General features: G+C 43.7%; 1 protein-coding gene across 1 annotated transcript in view; it reads left to right on the top strand.

Annotated features, from left to right (window-relative positions):
• LOC115086313 (zinc finger protein 850-like) overlaps window positions 1–20,161 on the top strand; it is a 52,541-nt gene extending 32,380 nt beyond the window's left edge. The window contains exons 7-9 of the mRNA XM_029592746.1: window positions 1,003–1,116; window positions 11,753–11,879; window positions 17,072–20,161. Coding sequence (XP_029448606.1) covers window positions 1,003–1,116; window positions 11,753–11,879; window positions 17,072–19,104 — 2,274 coding nt within the window. The 3' untranslated portion in view covers window positions 19,105–20,161. The remainder of the gene's footprint in view (window positions 1–1,002; window positions 1,117–11,752; window positions 11,880–17,071) is intronic.
• The last annotated feature ends 1,054 nt before the right edge of the window (window positions 20,162–21,215 follow it).

Genomic DNA, 21,215 nt, shown 5'->3' with positions numbered 1-21,215 from the left:
GGGTGTGGGAGGGGACGGGATGGGACCTCAGGCCACTGTCGGCCTCCTCTCACCCTCTGACCGTGCCCGGTCTCAGGCAGAGGGCTCTGTGGTGTCCTCATTGACTCCCTTGGATCCTCTCTCCATTTGTGAAAAGCTCTGTTTGGGTAAAATAGCCACTTTTAGCTCCGTGCAGGCCTCTGGCCTTTTTATTTTTTTTTTCCCCTTTTTTCTTATATTTTTAAGTTTGTAAAATAAAAAGTCACCGCAGAACCGTCCCAGATGGAACTCCACATACAGGAACCTAACAGTCGCACAGACCACCAGAAGTAGAATATTCCACAGAGTATAAATCACCTATCTCCCACCCCTAAAATAATAATTAGATTCTGACAAGTAGATCTGCAGCAAGTTCACTATAGTCCCCAGCTCCGATCCTGGTGTTTGGCATGGTCCCTTAGGAAGGAGGTGATCCTGGCCCTAGATGCACCCTCGCCCATGCCGTTCTCCAGCGATCCAGGCAAGGGGTGGACGTCCAGTAAAAAGCTATAGTCAAGTGAGAGTCGACAAGAATGCGTACATTAGCCGTATCACTTTCCTGCTCCCATCTGTCCAGCAGGGGGAACTGAGCAGGAAAACCCAGAAGATTGGTTAGCGCTAACTCGAACACCCCCGTAGACCTTTGGAAGAGAATCACTCAACGAAGCTACACTCCCATCGCCTATGGACATAAGACGCCTCCCTCCCACATCCCCTCCAGCACAAAGGGCTGGAAGGCTTGCATTTATCTATTTATTTCTCATTTCTTATAGGCCGCTCCTCCGATACCAGATCTGGCCAGAGCAGTTTACAATAAAATCCAATAAAAATGCAATCAATGTATACAAATTCCAAAACAAATAATATACGTAGCACTCAAGGGAGATAAACAGTATACTTCAACCCCAACTATTTATCCTGTACTCAGTTTACGTGATACATGACATAATGGCCTGTACCGTTAACTTTTGACTCTTATTACAGATGGAGAGTTTCGGAATAGCACGCCAGTCATCTACATCAAGCTGCTGGCAAGCTCAGTGGTCCATGGCTCTCTCAAGGAGCCGCTCGTTTCATCAGCACTGTCTCTTCCCTAAAGTAACCAGACACCTGTCTAATAAATTTTTTTTAAAACTTTGTTGTGTGAGAATCTGTTCCACATCCTGTTTACCATGTAAAGTGTCCGTCTGTCCATCCTCTCCGTTTAAAAGCATCCTTGCGATACTGCCAAGATAGAAACTGCGTAGTCTTTAACATAAGGCACAGGGGTAACCTGCACAGAGTACCATTTACTACCCTTAACAGAAGGCATGGGGTAACTTGCAAGGAGCAGCAGCTCTATGGGTGTAACCTGCATGGCAGTCAGGTTATCCCCATGTGTCTCTTGGATCTACTGGATGGACCATATGGTCTAATGAGTGGGCGATAGTCGGACTTAGGTTGGTGGGAATAAATTCCTGTAGAGTTTTATTAACTACCTGCCAAAAAAAAAGAGGGGTTTTAAAAATAAAGAGGTTGTTGACCTCTAGTTCTGCAGCCTTCCTTTTCCAGAAGGGATAGAAGATGGACGACGGGGTGGTGATCTTTCCCTTCGGCACGCTCCAGAAGGCCCACCACACAGATGTTATTCCTAAAACTTCAGTTTTCTACGTCATCGTGTTTCATTTTCCTCTCCAATACATTATTTTTTGCTTCTGTCTGAGGTAAAGGCTATCTCCAGTTCCCTCATTCTGGTATCTGAAGAGGTAATCTGCTCCTCATGTTTGTGTACTGAAGCCACCAACTGAGTTTCCGTCTTAAACACTTTTGCAAGATTGGAATGTATATTCTGATTTATCTCGGAGGAATGATCTGGGTCCTTTTTTTAATAAGTCCTCAGATTCAGGCTGTGTGATTGAGGAAGGTCAGTCGTCATCATTTGAGGATGAAGTCCCACTGGGCTCCGAGGCCTATTTCTCAGCAGCATCTTGCAATTTAGTAGCTTTATTTGCCCACATTCATGCAAAGAAACATTTTGATAGTTGTTTAGGCACCATTGGTTTTGAATTTGGAGCGACTGAAATAGAAGGAGAAAAGAACGTAGACTGGGTGGGAGCCAGGCATGGCATACATCTGATCTGGGCTTCCAATATGGTATTTTTAAACATTATCCACTCAAACTTTGCAGTTGCATCTTTTAAGGTTTTTTTTTTCTATTTTCTTCATTTTATCAAAATCTCCCTTATGAAAGTTAAATCCTAGAGCACTAGTTTTCCTTAATGACCTTTCTTCTAGTTATTAAGTCAAATTTGATTGCATTATGATCACTGGTGCTAAGCAGCCCCATTACCATTGCCTCTCACAAATAGCCTCCCCTCTTCTCAGAAGTAGCTCAGCTGTCAATCTTGAGGCAGACCTGCAGTCTGCCTCTTGTCACTGGGAACCTTATCAGTACAGGTTCTTGGGTGAGAGTGCATCTCAGTTTCCGAGGAATACAGGATCAGGAAAGACATAGCTGGTATTAGAATGTGGTTGCAGGACCAGAGCCAGGGTCGGTAAAAGCTAGATCAGGCTCCACTAACCTAGAAGCAATGCTTAACTTATGTTGCTGCCGATTTTGGGGGGCTACTCTGCACCCTCTACCCAAAATGATTGCTACGTCTCCCATCTGTGCAAATATCTTATCGGAAGGAAACAGTGTACAGTTGGAGAGGTAGGAGAAGCAAGCTGGGGACGGGAGTGGAATGGGTGAGTTTGGGCAGAGGAGCCTAAGGTCACCCATGGCATGGGTGAGTGAATCACTGCCAACAGTAACAATAAAAAAAAGCACAGTAGTCTGCATTGAACACATTCTCAAACCAGAAATTCACAAGCGCACAAAAATAAAAAATATCGTGCAAACACTTACATAGACAATTTGCACCAAAAAGCTCAGTAAGAGATCGGTGTGGGTTTTGTATGCTAAATTCAAGCTGCTATCTTGTGCCCCTCAATGGGCTTTATGCAGAATCATTCTAAGCATTAAATTATAATCATCTAGCATCCTCTTGCGATGATCGTGCAAATCTTACTACACACAATTTTATTCAAAACCCAAAGGATTCAAAAACCGAAATAACTTGAGCAGAAAAAAACCCCAAAACGTTTATCTGCCTTCAAAAATTCAAAGTAGTGGACAAACTCCCATGACACATCAGGCAGCTCATTTTGGGGCGGATTTTAAGAGCCCTGCTCGCCTAAATCCGCCCAAATCCGGGCGGATTTAGGCGAGCAGGGCCCTGCGCGCCGGGAAGCCTATTTTACATAGGCCTACCGGCGCGCGCAGAGCCCCAGGACTCGCGTAAGTCCCGGGGTTCTCCGAGGGGGGCATGTCGGGGGGCGGTCCCGGTCGTCGCAGTGTTTTCGGGGCGTGTCGGCAGCGTTTTGGGGGTGGGTACGGGGGCGTGGCTACGGCCTGGGGCGGTCCGGGGGCGTGGCCGCGCCCTCCGTACCCGCCCCCAGGTCGCGGCCCGGCGCACAGGAGGCCCGCTGGCGTGCGGGGATTTACGCCTCCCAGAGGGAGGCGTAAATCCCCCGACAAAGGTAAGGGGGGGGTTTAGACAGGGCCGGGTGGGTGGGTTAGGTAGGGGAAGGGAGGGGAAGGTGAGGGGAGGGCAAAGGAAAGTTCCCTCCGAGGCCGCTCCGATTTCGGAGCGGCCTTGGAGGGAACGGGGGTAGGCTGCGCGGCTCGGCGCGCACCGGCTATACAAAATCCATAGCCTTGCGCGCGCCGATCCAGGTTTTTAGCAGATACGCGTGGCTCCGCGCGTATCTACTAAAATCCAGCGTACTTTTGTTTGCGCCTGGAGCGCAAACAAAAGTAGGCTATTCGCGCTCCTTTTAAAATCCGCCCCTTTATGAGCTGGTTGTTAAGACAAGACGTGGGGTGTTTTCTTTCACAGGGTTTTTTTGGAGGATGAGTTTTGAATGAGAGGTGGAGGATTATTCCCTTCATCCAGTAGTGTTAAAAGAGCCTAGTTCGGGTAAAAAGCTGAGATGCGCTGCTGATTATAGGTAACAAATTTTAGTTTTAGTTGGATTTTAAAGTATGAATAGACTAGTAAGAAATTTATAATAGATCTTGTTTGTTTACAGAGTGGCAGATATATATATTTATTTATTTAAAGGCTTTTATATACCGAAGATCATGTACTAGTACATATCGCTTCGGTTTACAGATAACTAGTATTGGAAATACCATAGACATGGTGTACATGGAACAATAAACAAATTATAATAATGGTAATAACAATAAACAGTGGGCAAGCAATAAACAGGGTATACATTGAATATATGTAGTACATTGGAAGTATTATGCATGGAGAACATTAAATATGTATGGTACAGTTAAGGTAGTATAGGACTTTATTATTAGCATGGGACTTTAGGTGAAGGCTTCCGTGAAGAGCCAGGTCTTCAGTTTTTTCTTGAAAGTCCGCAGGCATGGTTCTAGGCGAAGGTCCGATGGTAGATTGTTCCAGTGAGTAGGGCCAGCTATTGAGAAGACGCGTTTCTTCATTGAGGCCTTGGTCGGGGTTACATAAAGGGTGCCTTGATACGTTGTTCTAATGGGTCTGGACGCTGAGTGATAGCGGAGAGGGCAATTTAATTCGAGTGTGGTTTGTGAGTGGATGGTTTTGTGTATCATAGTTAACACTTTGTATAGAATTCTAAACTTAATGGGGAGCCAGTGTAGGCTCTTAAGTATAGGAGTGATGTGTTCACCTCTGCTGGGATTGGTTAGGATTGGTTAGATATGACTCCGAGGCAGGTACGGGGTGCCGAGACGCCATCGGGGTATAAAAGGGGCTCGGCGTAAACGAGCTGGCTGACGTGGGTTTTCTAAACATGGAAAACTCAAAGCTCTTGGTAGATAACATGACTGTGAGGCCCGAAAAAGGAGTCTCTTTATTTCAGTCTCTTCTCTTGCTTTTGGACCTCACGATCATGTTAACCGCCAAGGACTTTGAGTTTTCCATGCTCTATAAAGCGCTAACTGCTGATTGTTGCCGAGAACATTAAAAAGCACCAGTTCCAGTAAAGGTCCCTGGGGCACTGCGCTATTTCCCGTCCTGCATTGAGAGAACTGACCAGTTAAGTCTTACTCTCGGTTTCCTATCTTGTAACCAGTTCACAATCCACAGCAGTGACACAGCCACGGGTGGGCCTGAGTGGGCCCTGGCCTACCCACTTAGGACTCGGGTTCATGCAAGCAGGATGTCCAGCACCAGAGGAAGAGCCTGTGGGATGGGCACAGCAATTCCTACCCTGCTGCGGTGAAATTGGGAAAGGTCTTGTGGCACTGAAAAGGGGTCTGTGTGTGTGTGACTTGTGTGCGTGTGTACACATGAGTGGGGAGACTGTGTGTCTGTATGCATGAGTGCCAGCCTATGTGTATTTATGTGGGGGAGCCTGTGCCCATGTGTGTGTGTGTATGAGAGTGTGTGTGTGTATGAGAGTGTGTGTGTGTGTGTGTGTGTGTGTGTGTGTTCTTGTGTGTCTCTGCCTCCCTGTCCAGGGCTTTGCACATAGAGCCTATTAGCAAAAAGCACCTGGCGTCACTCAGGTTGTCCGATTTACAACTGATATACATTTTCAAAACCAAAGAAAAATGAAAAAGATGAATATTCTTTTAATATATTAACAATTAGGGCAGGTAAGTTTCAAAGGCGCTACACATGTAAACGGTACATACTGTCGTAGCAGTTTTCTAAAGACCCGTTGCAAGCTTAAAACGCACTTAAGCGTGTAAAACCTATTGACAATTCAATTGCATATATTGTAGGAAATTTCAAAAGCTCACGTACACGGATAAAGTGATTTTACATATGTAAAACCTAGTTTTTAAGCATGTAAATCCTTTTTTAAATTCCGCGTGTGTGTGTATCTTGTCATAGTGCACTTTCCATTGTTCAGGGTGCCACCAGGTGGCCACAGACAGACACAACAGTGTGACCGACTGACACAAGTCTTTTCTATATATAGACAGCAGAGACAAAAATGTCAGACATCACATAGTGCATTCTATGTATGTTGATAGACAGGATGCCATTGGGATGGTGGACACTCTCTGTATCAGTCCTTGATTTCTACCATCTACGTTCAGCATAACATAATCTTTTCTTATCCCCCAATAAATCTGCAGAAAACCAAACAGCAGGTTTGAAACAACTATGTCTATGCTGAACTTGTGACTTAATTTTTCATCTAACTAGGAAACCAGTGAGTCAACAAATGTGGTGTCAACTTTCAAATCAGACTCGGACCATGGTTTGGCATGCACACGAGGGCAAATTAGTCTGCTCTCTCTTTTACCTGCAACAACTAGAAATTGTTTATTTATGCTCTGTATCAGATCTTCTCTGTTATACCCCTCAGCGACCCAGCTATTGGGCACAATTAATACATGGAGGGTATGACCCCATGCTCATTTACAGCTTGAATCAAATCACTTAGCATGGCAGAAAAATCTTTCATCTGAGCCGCCAACGGTTTGTCCATATGAATATTAAAAATTACCCCAAATCAACATATTGCAAACACAAAAAAGTAATAAAATGTAAACTTTCTATGAAATTAGTCCTAATTATATCTGGGAGAGGAGGCAATACATTAATACCAAGACACAGTGATGCCCTCACAGCTCTTTAACCATCTCAACATGCCAAATTCAACAATGAAACCTCTGGTATATCTCACATTAAAACCGGGGTCCGGTTTTAATGTGAGTTTCCAATCTGTAAAATTCTTTCGGACCTGTCAGACTGTAATCAGGGATATGCTGACGACATTCAGTTTGTCTTGCACATGCGCCCTACTTGGAATGAAACCATCGAACAACTTAACTTCTGGTTTTCTGCCGTCAATTCTTGGCTAAAACACAATAAACTTACTTTTTTTTTTTTTTTAATTCTTTATTTATAACTTTTTCAAATAATATAATACATATTATTTATACAGCAATTTCATGGTAGGGTTAAGAACCCAACATCTTAAATATACAGATCACTAACTGAACAATATAATTTCACAAACCCTTATCCATTTTTTAACAATCAACTTGGAGGGGGTTTTGTATTCCAAGATTAGGGAGAAAAACAAGATTAAATAAAAATGAATTACCTAGCTTACTGTGCACTACCATTTCAATTGGATACGAGGGATGATGTTGACACTCTGGTACCTTCAAGGAAATTCTTTAACTGATCTGGATCAAAAAATATAAAGAGATCTTCCTGTCTCTTTATTGTACATTTACATGGAAACTTAAGAACAAAAGTATATCCAAGGGATATTACCTCCTGTCTATAAGACAAGAAGGCTTTCCTTCTTAACTGGGTCGAAATAGCCAGATCAGGAAAAATTTTTACTGGTTTTTCTAGAAATACAACAGGATATTTACTAAAATACCTTTTCATGATTAACATCTGTAACAGAATAAAGAGAGACTAATAATGTTCCCCAACTCATTATATTCGCGGAAGAATCTTCCAAAAAATTCGAAAGATTACCTTGAAACATTTCAACTCTTTCGGCATTACGTGGCTGAGGAAGAAAAAAGCAAGTATTTATGGTTGGTGTCTGATCCAAAACAAAACCCAATTTTTCCACAAGAAATTTTTTTACTGTGATAATTGGATCCTCACCAAGCATTCTTGGGAAGTTTAGAAATCTTAGATTACAACGTTTATGGTTGTTCTCCAACATTTCCATTCTTCTGGACATAGATTCTTTATCCTTGATTATTGCAACTTTAAAGTCCATATTTTTCTTCTCCTGTGTTTCCAAATACTTAATTTTTTCATTATAAACTTACTTTAAACATGTCAAAGACAGAATTCTTAGCCATCCATAGCCCTTACTCTACTTTCAATGAAAGTTCTACTCACATTTCCATTGAACGTTTTCAAATGAAAAACCAGATAAAAAGCCTTGGGGTTATATTAGATAACGCACTTTCATTTCGGCCGCAAGTTAAACATGTCATCAAGCAGGGTTTTTTTTTAGACTGCGTGTTCTCTCAGGCCTGAGGAAATTTTTACATGCACCAGAGTTTTGCACTGTCTTGCAAGCTTCCATATTTCCAGACATTGTCTATTGTAACGCTCTCGGTATTAATCTCCCATATGCAACACTCTGGCCTTTACAGCTGTTAATAAATTCAGCGGCTCGCCTAATTACTGGTTTGAAGCATTATGATCATATCACTCCGACCTTGATTGAGTTACATTGGCTGTCAATTCATGAAAGAATTAAATTTAAAATTGGAATGGCCATTTTTAAATGAATTAACAATCAGTCCTGCCCGCGGGCTGACGCCATCTTGAAATTTTACCAACCCTCAAGAACTCTACGTTCATTAGAGCGGGCCCTAGTAGACATTCCATCCCCTTGAGTTGCACGTCTACATCTTACATGAGAATGTTCATTCTCAGTTACTGGCTCAGTATTTTGAAATACCCTTCCTTTTGAGATTCGTCAATGTGACTCAGGAACTTTAGAGGGCTCCTTAAGACTTTTTTGTTTAAGTTTTGTTATTAACTTACATTTTATTTTAAATTGTTTTATATTATTTTACTGTTTTTATTTGGAATTTTATTATGCTCTTACATATTGATTTGTATTTATTCTATTTTTAGTCTAGATTTGTTTTATCTTTATTATTATGTATGTTATTATGTTCATCGCCTAGACCAATTTTTGAGTTAGGCGATTCATAAATTTAATAAATGTAAATGTAATAGACAATTGCTATAGAGAAATATCATCTCTATAGATCATAACAACCCTCCACTCTTTTTTTGTTTCTAGCATGATGAATCTAAGAGTATGTTCTAGGACAGGGGTTCTCAACCCAGTCCTCGGGACAAACCTAGCCAATCGGTCTCACTATCGTATCTGTCTGTGGCCACTAGGTGGCTCTCTGAACAATGGAAGGTGCACCATGTAAATACAATATGCTCTGTCTGCAAAGCCCTGTCCCTCAGACACCCACACATATCTGCAAATCTAACTCATGTATAGCCATTGTAGATATCCTGAAAACTCTGACTGGCTAGATGTGACCCCAGGACTGGGTTAATAACCACTGCTCTAGGGCACATCTGATTCAACAATATTGTATCCTCTTACAGCAACCAGGACCCAGTCATGCAAAACAGATCTATCCTATTTTCCATTAAAAATAAAAAACTAAACCGGTCTTGCGTTTAACAGAGCGTGCATTTAAATATGTTGTATCATATAGCAGTTTACCTTTAGATCTAATAATTGATTGATTTAATGGAAGCCATGTTGGGGTAAACTAGAGCCGCTATATCCCGGGCAACTTTATCGTTGATAGGACTAGCAAATGTATAATGCCTCCCCACTCCCAGAATCACTGGTATAGAGGTAGACTCCAACATACGGTTCATGTAAAGGGTTCAAGCATAAGGTCATAGCCCTTTGTCTTGGTGTGTCGCTGCCAGCCCGCCAATGGCAGGCCTGCCTCTGGGCCACCTCAGTTTAAGAGAGGAAGTCCCCTAATGACGGCTTGATTTTTGGGGCACAGACCTCAATGGATTCAAGGCATGAGCTCTCTGCCCCCATAGCTTTCCGTTTGGTTCTGCAATCAATCATACTTACCAAAGTAGATTACTGTAACTCGTTGTTGCTTGGGCTCCCAGCTATCACCATTAAGCCACTTCAGATGTTACAGAACTCAGCCGCCAGGATTTTAACGAATACTAATAAGAGGGATCACATCACAACTATCCTCTACAACCTCCACTGGCTTCCGATTAAATATAGAATCATCTACAAAGTGCTGACCATCATGCACAAAACCCTCCACAAACTTGCTCCAATCGATCTCACCTTCCAGATTCGCCCCAATACCTCCACATGACCTAAGAGAAGAGCTTACCAAGGTACTCTCTTCATCCCTCAAGTTCAAACTTCTCTAAGGAACAGGGCCTTTTCTTCCGCAGGTCCCATTCAATGGAACATTCTCCCACCAGACCTCAGACAGGACCCCTGCCCAATCTCCTTCAAGAAAAAACTAAAAACCTGGTTATTCAACCTAGCCTTTCCAGAAACAGCATCTTAGTTAACACATTCTCTCCTCTTTTCACAGCATACCTCTGTTCATTCCTCACCTCAAGTTTGGCTTGTTTTATTTCTGCTTTCATATTTCACTTTTCATTTTCTCTAACTCATTTCCCTTGAAGAGACCTCCAGTTACCCTTTGGTCTTATTCTGCCTTTTTCTTCCCTTTTTTCCTATCACTTTACACTTCATCTCATTTTCTTCAACCTAATTGAATCTAAGCCCAATTTAATGGAATCAATCGCTTATTGTGACTTTTATTGCTATATAATTCAAATTGTTTTTCCAGGTTCTTCCAGGTTAATGTTCATGGTTCTATGTATAGCCTACAGGCAAGTTTACGTTCTTTGTAAACCGGTTTGATTTGTATCTAATGCAAGAAGATCGGTATATAAAAACCAAAAATAAATAAATAAATAGCTTGCAATGCCCCTGAATGTAGAATCGGTGCATAACACAATGTATATGTGGACAGCGAAAGTAGCAAGAATCAGGAGACATAGCCCTGCCCAGGACACAAAACTTTGTCTGCCCTGTCAGAAATTAGCAGAGGGGGGTTATCCTGATGTTCTGGACCATCTCCACTCTCTCTCTGTCCTTCCAAGAAGATAGGTGACCTGAAAGGTATTAATGCACAGGAAGCCAAGCTTTTTCGAAGGCAAGGAAGCTGTAGGAGTAGGGATCGCAATATGAAGCTTCAAGAGGGGGTAGATTCAGAGGTGTTTTTTCTCTAAAAAGGGATTCCTGGAATGCCATCCCGGAGGAGAGTTGGCATGGGATAAACACAGAGGATCCCTGCAGGCAAGGGAACGGTAATGAGGGCACCGGGCGGCCTTCACTGAGCGAGGGTTGCAGACCGAGGGCAGCAGGGATAAGGCTGCATTGTGTTTCCTGGATAGCACACGGGGGAAAACCTGCCCAAAGCAGCAGTTGCAACTCTGAAGGGCTCAGAGGAGGGATTCAGAGTGGGACTTGGAGCTGCTTTAAGAAAATGTGCATACAATCTCTGCCGGGAAGGCCAGACGGGCCTTTTGGTCTTCATCTGGAGCCATTTACTAAGTCCCGCTCGTGCTCTGTCACAGCGCAGGTTTCATTGAGCACCCGTTGATCCGGGCAGTGACCTTCGATAATATTCTGTGTCTCTGAGGGTCTTTGCACAGTTTCATTTGCAGATGCTGGGGCTCTGGAGAGGGAACCGACTCTAGGGGCAGACACACGGGTGAAGAAATCTGGCCAGTTCCTGGGGGGGGGAGAGGGGAGCTGGCATCCTCTGCTCTGTTATTTAATCATCTCACTTTCCTCAGCTTCCAGAGCAGAGCTGTTAAACGCAGACTCCAACCCAACAGCCATAAAAAAAAAGAACATGCAGTCACAGTGCAACTTAAAATCAGGGGTTAAACGGGTCAGCCACATGACACAATCTCATTTGATAGGCTTTTCTATATCTGCCTAAAAATATCAGCTTTATCTCTCTTCCTGAAATGTAAAGAATGTGCAGCTCCCTACAGATTGTTCCCCTAATGTTTTCCACCAAACGGATAAAACTTGAGGAGAATAAATCCAGCTGAGATCTAATGCACGCTGAGCCCCTCCACGTGTCTCTGAGTGTTTCTGGTTTGTGTTTCAGGTGCCGGTGACGTTTGAGGACATCGCTGTCTCTTTCTCCCAGGACGAGTGGGGGTATTTAGATGAAGAGCAGAAGGAGCTTTACAGGGAGGTGATGAAGGAGAATTACGAGATCCTGATCTCCCTCGGTAAGGACTGCATTATCTGCATTTTTAGCAGACCCAGGGGCTGATGTACTGAATTTCATTTACTGCTACTACTACCTAACATTTCTATAGCGCTACATGACATACACAGCACTGTTCAAACGTAGAAAAAGACAGTCCCTGCTCAATAGAGCTTACAGTCTAATAAGATAAACTTGCAGGACAAGAGACTGGGGGTGTTTCATAAAGCAAGACAATGGTTAAAAAGACTAAAAGCAGACAATCAGGCAGAAGATTGAAAAGCGGTTTCAGAAAGGTGGGACTTTTCTCCTGACTGCAGCTCCTGCATTGCTCCGTGTCTGGGCCGGCCCCTGCGATTGGTGGTTTGGGTCTTTTCACGTGAGAGCAGCCCCTGCCAGTCAGTCTGAATTTTTCATCCTACATTTGTGCTGAGAACACATTTCCGTGTATTCGGGATGTCTCACGTGAGGACGTTTGCTGGTGGGCTGCCCCTGCCTGAGCTCATGTGAGCCCGGATACCAGAGGTCTGAGAGTCCTCTGTGTTGGTCGTTGCCCTTCTGTCATATTTAGTTTGCAGAAACCCACACTGGGGAGGTTACAGTTTGCCTGCCTACTTCTAGCTTTCTCGGCTGTGGCCTCCTGAGGACCCTTTTTCTCTTCTCTTTGCTTCTTACGGCTCCACTCACTTTCCTCTTCCTGATGCTAATCCTCTCCCCTCCCCTCGCCAGTCTTGTACACCACTGCGGACCATAAAGAACATCACAGGCACTGTCCCCTTCACCACCTCAGCCATTCGGTCCTCTGCCCTGGCCACTGTTCTTCCGAGTTTTCCTCCTCTCACCCTGAGAGCATCGCCTCGTCATTCCTGTCATCACACTTCCACTCTTCTCCTCCTCCTCCTCTAAGTCTCAACTCTCATCCAACCTGGGCCCCTCAGCATCCTTCCCTTCCCAGCTTATCCTACCCCCCCACTCTCCTCCCTCTTCTCTCCCTCTCAGGTTTTATCTATGGAGTATCTGCTCTGTTTCCGACAAGATTGCCTACGTTCCTGACCTCTTATCTCTCATTCTCTCCATCTTCTCTCTCTGAGCCTTGGCTTTCCCCTGAGGACTCTGCCTCAGTTGCTGCTCTCTCGCAGAGGTTATCTCCTCTCCTCAGAGAGTTTCTACTCTCCCCCTCCTGTAGGTTACAGCCCCTTCCTTCTTCCTTCTTCCTGCTCATTCCCACTCCTTTTCTTCATTTGAGGCCCCCTCCATCTGCCTCTTCACCCCACGCTTTCTCTGGGCAGCTGACATCTATTCCCCCTCCTCCTTCCTTACTGACTTTGACTCCTGGATTTTGATCTTCCTTGTCCCATCTTCCCTTTCCTTTATTCTTGGGGATTTCAGTTTTCTTGCCGACGACCCCTCAAAGCTCCATGCATTAACCACCTCGGTGCTTACCTCCAACATCTCTGCTCGTAGGCCATTTCAGGCTTAGTCATCTTCAGCTTGGTTTCTTTCAGAACCAGGACTTAAGCCAACATCCAGACTCCCTTCTCTCCCTTATTATCTATTGTTTTAATAATCCCCCACAGCCACCGAGGTTAGTGATTCTGTGGTTAACAAAAAGTCCAGCTTCCCTAAGGTCATTGAAACTTGGGTTTTTACCATAGTCCCTGTCATGCCAGCCTTCTTAGAAGCCCGGTGCTGCTGTGCCACTGCTGTTTAGGGCTGAAGCCGCAGCTCTGTGAAGTTACTGCAGTGCATTTGTTGGAAGAATAAACCCGTCACACTACTACTGCTTTGTACTGAATTGTTGCTCTCTACTTCATTATCCTAAGATCCTTTGGTGTGAATTTTCCAAGAATTACCCCTGTAAAAATGAGCATATGTGTGTGTGTAAAAAGCATCTTCTCGCATAGATGCTGTTGTATACCCATCAAACATTAGTGCGTATTTTTGTTTTCCCATTAACATGCATAAAAAGGGGGCCTTCTCGGGCAGGGTCAGCATTTACGCATGATAAGTAGCTGTTTTAAAAGACACACGTGTAGAACTGGCAACTTGTAGTAATGTTACACTTGCTAATTATCTTGGGTAAGTGTTTATTTTCTACTATTGGTGATTTGGGTGGTCTAGGGGGGAAGATCAGGCTGAAGAACCAGGAGGGACTGGATGACCTGCAGAAGGGACTGGGTAAACTGGTGCAGGAACTGATGAAACCGGTAATGTCAATTATGTGCGCAACTGTAAAGGGGTGCAGGGTAGACCTCCTTAACAGAGCGGTGCCAGGGATTCCACCTGGACCACCTTAAGAGAACTCAGAAAGAAAGCTCTTGGGGGGGAGTTTCCCCTGAGAACGAGGATAAAGGAGTTGTGCTCAGGTGGGAACAAACAGGCCCCCGGGACTCCAGCAGAAGACAGCTCCCGTAATGTAGCCGTCCTACTTCTGTGTGATAATTGTTGGACTGTGAATGTTACAAGGCTTTGTGGCATGAGGAGAAGGCTGCTCCCACTACAGCGCTGTCCAAACCAAGAATGCTGTAATTGAAGATGAGCTGCTAAACGGGCCGATACAGTAAAGTCCGCGGGAGAGCCGGCGCACAGGACACTCTCCTGTGCGCACGATACAATATGCAAATTAGGTCCGGCGATAGAAACAGGTAAAAAGAGATGTTAGGGACACTAGCGCGTCCCTAGCGCCTCTTTAGGGACAGGAGCGGCGGCTGTCAGCGGGTTTGACAGCTGATGCTCAATTTTGCCGGCATCGGTTCTCAAGCCCGCTGACAGCCACGGGTTTGGAAACCGGACACTGGCAAAATTGAGCCTCCGGTTTTCAACCTGCGAGCCGTGGGCCTACTTTGAATTTTTTTTTCTTTTTTTTTTACCCTTCGGGTTCTCCGACTTAATATCGCCATGATATTAAGTCGGAGGTGAGAGGGAGGGAGACTAGAGGAGGGAGATGAGAGGGAGGGAGACTAGAGGGGGAGGTGAGAGGGAGAATGAGGGGGAGGGAGTGGGAAGGAGAATGAGTGGGAAGGAAATGGACCGAAAAAGCTAGTATTACATAAACAAACCCCATAACCCTACCACTATTACTGCTGCCATGCACAGTTGTTTGCAAGTTATTCACTCTGGGCCAGATTTTATAACATGCGTACAGGCGTAGATTTGTTCACGCCGGGTTGTGCGAACAAATCTATGCCCAATTTTATAACATGCCCGCGCAGCCACCCGCCCCGGAATGCCCCCGCCCTGGCGCCCCGCTCATGGCCTCGCCTCTGGAACGCCCATTTTTTCAAGCCCTGGGACTTACGCGCTTCCCGGGTCTTGCGCGCTGAGCCTATGCAAGCTAGGCTCAGGGGGAGGCAGGGGGAGGTTTTCGGGGGTTGCGCGCGTATTTACCCCTCTATGTTTATCCCTGCTTTTTGTTTTTTAAATTCAGTTGCTGACTTTGTCTCCAACACCTACTCTAGGAGGATACTTCAGGCATCCAGTACTCTTTCTGTTAAAAAAAAAAAGATATATTTAAATTTCCTGAGTGTACACCCCTTTTCCATAGAAACATAAAACCATGATGGCAGAAGAAGACTTTAAAACCCATCTAATTTGCCCATCTGGACCAACTTCTCAGGTGGACATTCCCCACCAGTTCCACAGAGATCCTCCCTGGCTGATTTTATAAGGAGTGCTCGTCTGCCCATAAACACGCGTATTGGCGCATGAGCGGAGATACGCTGCAGTTTGGTATCGCGTGCGCAAGGACGTGTGTATCGTTTAAAAATGCCCCTCCCACGCGTATGCGTAATCTTAAGAGGCGGCTCGAGAAAATGTCTCGTGCGTATTTCCGCCAGGGGGCTTAGCGGCTTTTGACACGGGTGTGCGGGCGGATTTGAAGGCGTGCTCGTGCAAGAGAAGAAACCGTTTTTCCAATCAGGCCACCAGTTGGTCCAGTTGACATTGAGGTCTTCAAGACCTCTCTGGTTCATCATCCTGTGAACCTCCCCCCCCCAACCCCCACTTGACCCCGAGCCCTCCTGCTGGGCTGAAAGCCCTAAAACTGGAGATCTCCAGCTTTGCTCCTCATCGGGACCGGCAGTAAAGTGGCGCGCGGCTAACCCGCCGGCGTCTGCCATGGTCAGGGTTACGCGCGCAAGTCTTGGCCCTGCCCCTGTCTTCTTGACGCACACTCGGGTGTGTACGCACGTACTTCGCGGCTTCATAAAATTTGCATTGCTTGCCCATGGCCCGTATATTCGCGCAGGTGGCCGTTTTTGAGCAAGCGACTCTTTTAAAGTCTACTCTTTAGTGTTTATCACATGCGTTCATTCGTCCTAGTCCACACCACCTCCTCTGGGAGGCTGCTCCACGCCTCCAGTATCCTCTCTGTAAAGAAATATTTCCTTAGATTACTCCGGTATCTACCCCCTTTCACCCTCATCCCATAATCCTTCATTCTAAAGTTTTCTTTCCATTTAAAGAGCGTCTGCATGGAAACAGTGAAAGTATTTAAATGTCTCTATCATATCTTCCCTATCCCACCTTTCTTCAAAGGTATACACGTTTAGATCGTGACATCTGTCCCCCACGTGCTTTATAATGAAGACCACTGACCCATTTTATTTGCCGTTCTCTGCACCAGTTCCAAATATTTATCTCCTTAGAAGTGGTGGTTTCCAGAACTGTAAATTCTATTGCAAATAAAGTCTGGCCAGAGACTTATACAGGGGCAATGTCATCTTCTTTTCTGCTGACCTTGCCTCTCCCTGTGCAACCAAGCATTTTTCTGGCCTTTGCTGTCACCTTATCCACCTGTTTGGCCACCTTAAGGACAACAGATAAAATCACACCCAGACCCCGCTCTTCCTTTCTGCTAAGTAGAATTTCATCCCCTCTACTGCAATGATACCTTGGTTTTTTGCAATCCAAATGCATGAATCCAAAAGGGTTTGCTTCTTTTGCATTTTTTTAAATACCTTTCAAATATTTAAAAGTTTCTATCATATCTTCCTCATCTCTTCTGTTTTCTGGTGTATACATGTTTAGGTCCTCAAGTGTCCTCTCTTATAGTTTTTGGTGCAAACCTCAAATCATTGGTAGCTTTTCATGGTCAGAGATGTGCAACTGTATCACTGCATGACAATTCCAGAGCAGTGATTATAGGATCTGTTCCTAAAAATGTTTGCATAGTCATTAATGCATGATTAATGCTTTTTATTTTTTTATATCTAGCAAGTAATGGGATCACACAGGATAAAGAGAGGAAGAAGAATCAAGAAGAGTGTCTTATGGAACTGATCCCAAGAGAATCAGAAAATGTCTGTGAGAATCTTGCTCAGAGGACTGAGGGGGGAGACATTAGCCAAAGACAGCAGGAATCAGAGAAGAAGGAGCAGTACCCTGCAGGGGACTCACAGGATGGAGTCAGTGCATGTGAGAGGAAGGTCACAGTCATCCCTGAGCTCCAGAGACAGCAGAGAGCAGAGAGATCTTTCCAAAATAATAACAGTGATCAGGGCAAAGAAAATAAATCCTTTGTGTGTAACTCCTGTGGAAAAGGCTTTGGTAAGAAATCACATTTAATGTTGCATCAGAAATGTGATACACTCAAAACACAATTTCCGTGCACTCAATGTAGCAAAATTTTCATGTGCAAATATGCTGTAAGACAACATAAAAAAATACACACTCATGAAAGACTATTTTCATGTTCTGAATGTGAGAAAAGTTTCATTAGCAAATATAGGCTAATATTTCACCAGAAAACCCATACAGGAGAAAGACCATTTACCTGTGCTGATTGTGGTAAAACCTTCGTTCAGAAGACAAAGCTAACAAGACATCAAAATATACACACTGGTGAGAGACCATTCTTATGTACTAAATGTGGTAAAAACTTTATTCGCAAGGATATGCTAATATCTCACCAGAAAATCCACACAGGAGAAAAACCATTCTTATGTACTAAATGTGGAAAATGTTTCAATAGGAAGACAAACCTCTCACAACATCAGAAAAGCCACAAAGAAGAGAAACTATTCTCTTGTCCTAAATGTGGAAAAATCTTTATTCACAAAGGTATGCTAATATCTCACCAGAAAATCCACACAGGAGAGAGTTCATGTACTTGTACTGCATGTGGGAAAATCTTCTTTAGTAAGTATAAACTAATCTTGCACCAGAAAATCCACACAGGAGAGAGATCATTTACATGTACCGAGTGTGGGAAAAGCTTTTTTTTTAAGGCAAAGTTCAGAAGGCATCTACAGACACACAGTGATAAGAGACCGTTTTCATGTTCTGAATGTGATAAAAGTTTCATTACCAAAGACAGGTTAACATCTCACCAGAAAATACACACAGGAGAAAAACCATTCTTATGTACTAAATGTGGAAAAAGTTTCATTAGGAAGGCAAACCTCTCACAACATCAGAGAATCCACACAGGAGAAAGACCATTCTCATGTACTAAATGTGGAAAATGTTTCACTAGGAAAACAAGCCTCTCACAACACCAAAAAATCCACACAGGAGAGACACCATTCCCATGTTCTAAATGTGGTAAAATCTTTATTCGCAAATATATACTAGTATCTCACCAGAAAATCCACACAGGAGAGAGACCATTCCCATGTACGGAGTGTGGGAAAAACTTCTTTCAGAAGGCAAAGCTCAGAAGGCATCTACAGACACACACTGGTGAGAGACCATTTTCATGTTCTGAATGTGAAAAAAGTTTTATTACCAAAGATAGGTTAACATCTCACCAGAGAATCCACACAGGAGAGAAACCATTTTCATGTAGTGATTGCAATAAAAGCTTCCTTAAGAAGAGTGGTCTTATAAGACATGAAACACTACATACTGGTGAGAGACCATTTACATGTAGTGAATGTGGGAAAAGCTTCACAATGGAGGAAGACCTCTCACAGCACCAAAAAATCCATACAGGCAATAAACCATTTACATGCACTGAGTGTGGTAAAAGTTTCCGTCAGAAGAATAACCTCACACAACACCAAAATATACACACTGGTGAGAGACGGTTCTCATGTAATGAATGTGGAAAATGTTTCTTTAGAAAGACAAGCCTCTCACGTCACCAGAAAATCCATACAGACAACAAACCATTTTCATGTTCTGAATGTGAGAAAAGTTTTATTAGTAAGAATATACTAACAAATCACCACAGAAAACACACAAGAGAGAGGAGAAGAGAAGAACACGAGAACAGCATTGTGGATAGAGGTATGAGTACCCAGTGACATCATATGGAGAAAGCAAAGATCCATAAATATGAAGAGATGCAACCAACTTGATATGTAGCTTGTTAAGATTACATCCTATGAACTCCAGGAGGCTGTCTTTGGCAGAATGCAAGTTCTAAGAAGGGCATTAGTTAATTTGAGAGATTGAAATTATCCCCAACATATGAATGAGATTCATTCCTGTCAAGGTATGCACAAAATAAATTCCACTGGAGAAATTGCTCCAGAGAGAGGATCTAGGGGTGAGAAAATAATCCGATGGAATATCTTTCACCAAGTCTCACTGAGTATCTTCATGTAGTGACCTTGTTGTAAAATATCTAGACCAGGTGATCCTGAGTCTGCGAACCCAGAAGTACAAGTGAGTTTGCAGCACCAGCTGAGAAAGAGACAAGGGGAGAGAAAGCAGGGGAGCATTGTGAAGCTTCTGCTACTAGTTAAGTCTCTTTTCTTCCCAGTGGCAGTTTGCTACACTACCTTCAGCAGTGTTTTTTATTTTAACTCAGCTGTTTATCCCGTGGCTCCTAGATGTCCATGGAACACAGGTTGGGAACCACTGATCTAGACTAAACTTCAGCTAGTCAACTACATAACATCGCCCCACTCGAGCTCAAGATCCCTCTTCAACCTCACACCTCAACCAGACCAGTGAGACAAGCATACAGAAACAACCTACAGGTCCCACCGATGAAGACAGCATTAAATAAAAGAGCTTTCTCCACTGCCGGTCCCAAACTTTGGAACTCTCTCCCATCAGACCTCAGACTAGTGCAATGCCCTAATGTATTTAAAAAAAGACTCAAGACCTGGTTATTCAACCAAGCATTCTCCTAACTTCAGCGTTTATGTTTATTCCAACCTATGATCCCTTTCATAGGTAACCCCCAGAGAGCAATATTAAAAACCTAGCCTTATGCCCAACACCCGTTCTAACTCCAGCCTACATTAGGCCCCAAATCTGTTACTTTATGTTGTTAACCCCTTTTATTTTTATCCAAGTTCAATTTACCTATTTATTGTAAGACATCCTCTTGTCATGGTTATTGTTTAGAATGTAAACAGACTTGATTAGTAATTCTGTTACTGGAAAATCGGTATATAAAAGTGCTAAATAATAAATAAATAAATACTACTATTAAAGTATGATAGAAAGCAAAAAGGAAAATTCATAATGGCCTCCCATCGCCCAGGACGAAAAGATGCCCACCCTTAGCCTAAGCACAAGGACTAACGATGATGGTAGCGACAGTGCTAAATGTTCAGGCTAAGAGAAACCCCGTGAACTGTAGTGGACCTGTTCACGGACCCACTGCAGCAGTAGACAGACCACAGGAGCTTGCTGGGCAGACTGGATGGACAATGTGGGTCTTTTTCTACCATCATTGACTATGTTACCACCAGGACAAAGATGCCTAAGCAGTCAAGGATCAGTAGAACAAAGCTGCCAAAACATCTAGAACAATTGGAAGCCAATGATAAGAGTGCAATGATGGAGGAAGAGAACAGTGGAAAACGGGCCAAGATAAAGAGGAGAAAAAGGAATCGAACCAGGTGCCTAAACAGATGAGGACCACCAGAACTAAGGAGCCTGAGCAGTCAGAAGAAGTGGAAGAGGTAACTGGTGAAATATCCTTGAAAGATAGGGGTGCATTGCAGGAGGGGGTGAGCAGGGTAAGATAGATGTCTCAGGGAGCAGAATGAATAAAGTAATCGAGAGATTGGAGAATTGGTGGTTGAGCTCCTGGTTTACAAGGAGAAGGATAGGCATGCTGGGGCCTGCAGAGGGAAAGGTTACCCAAGATAAATTAGACACCCAAAGTTAAAAGCATGATACGTGATATGAACAAAATGCATGCTTTCATGTACAGTATGTTTATTTTGATGACTGTTTTATTATATTAGGTGTTTTGTTATGTCTCTTGTCACTTTTAAATTGTGTATGTTATTATGTAACCCATGCTGAACCTTGGAGGGCATGGGATTAAAATGATGTTTAAATAAATAAAGATTTGTATTGAGGTCCTGTGGAGCATAACAGAAAAGCAGAATGATTGCCCAGCATACAGGGAAATATAGAACAGGCAAACATCAGTCTATGGACTGGTCTG

Source organism: Rhinatrema bivittatum, chromosome 2 (assembly GCF_901001135.1).
Source record: "Rhinatrema bivittatum chromosome 2, aRhiBiv1.1, whole genome shotgun sequence".
Classification (NCBI taxonomy): domain Eukaryota; kingdom Metazoa; phylum Chordata; class Amphibia; order Gymnophiona; family Rhinatrematidae; genus Rhinatrema; species Rhinatrema bivittatum.
This window is presented reverse-complemented; position numbering and strand designations above follow the sequence as displayed.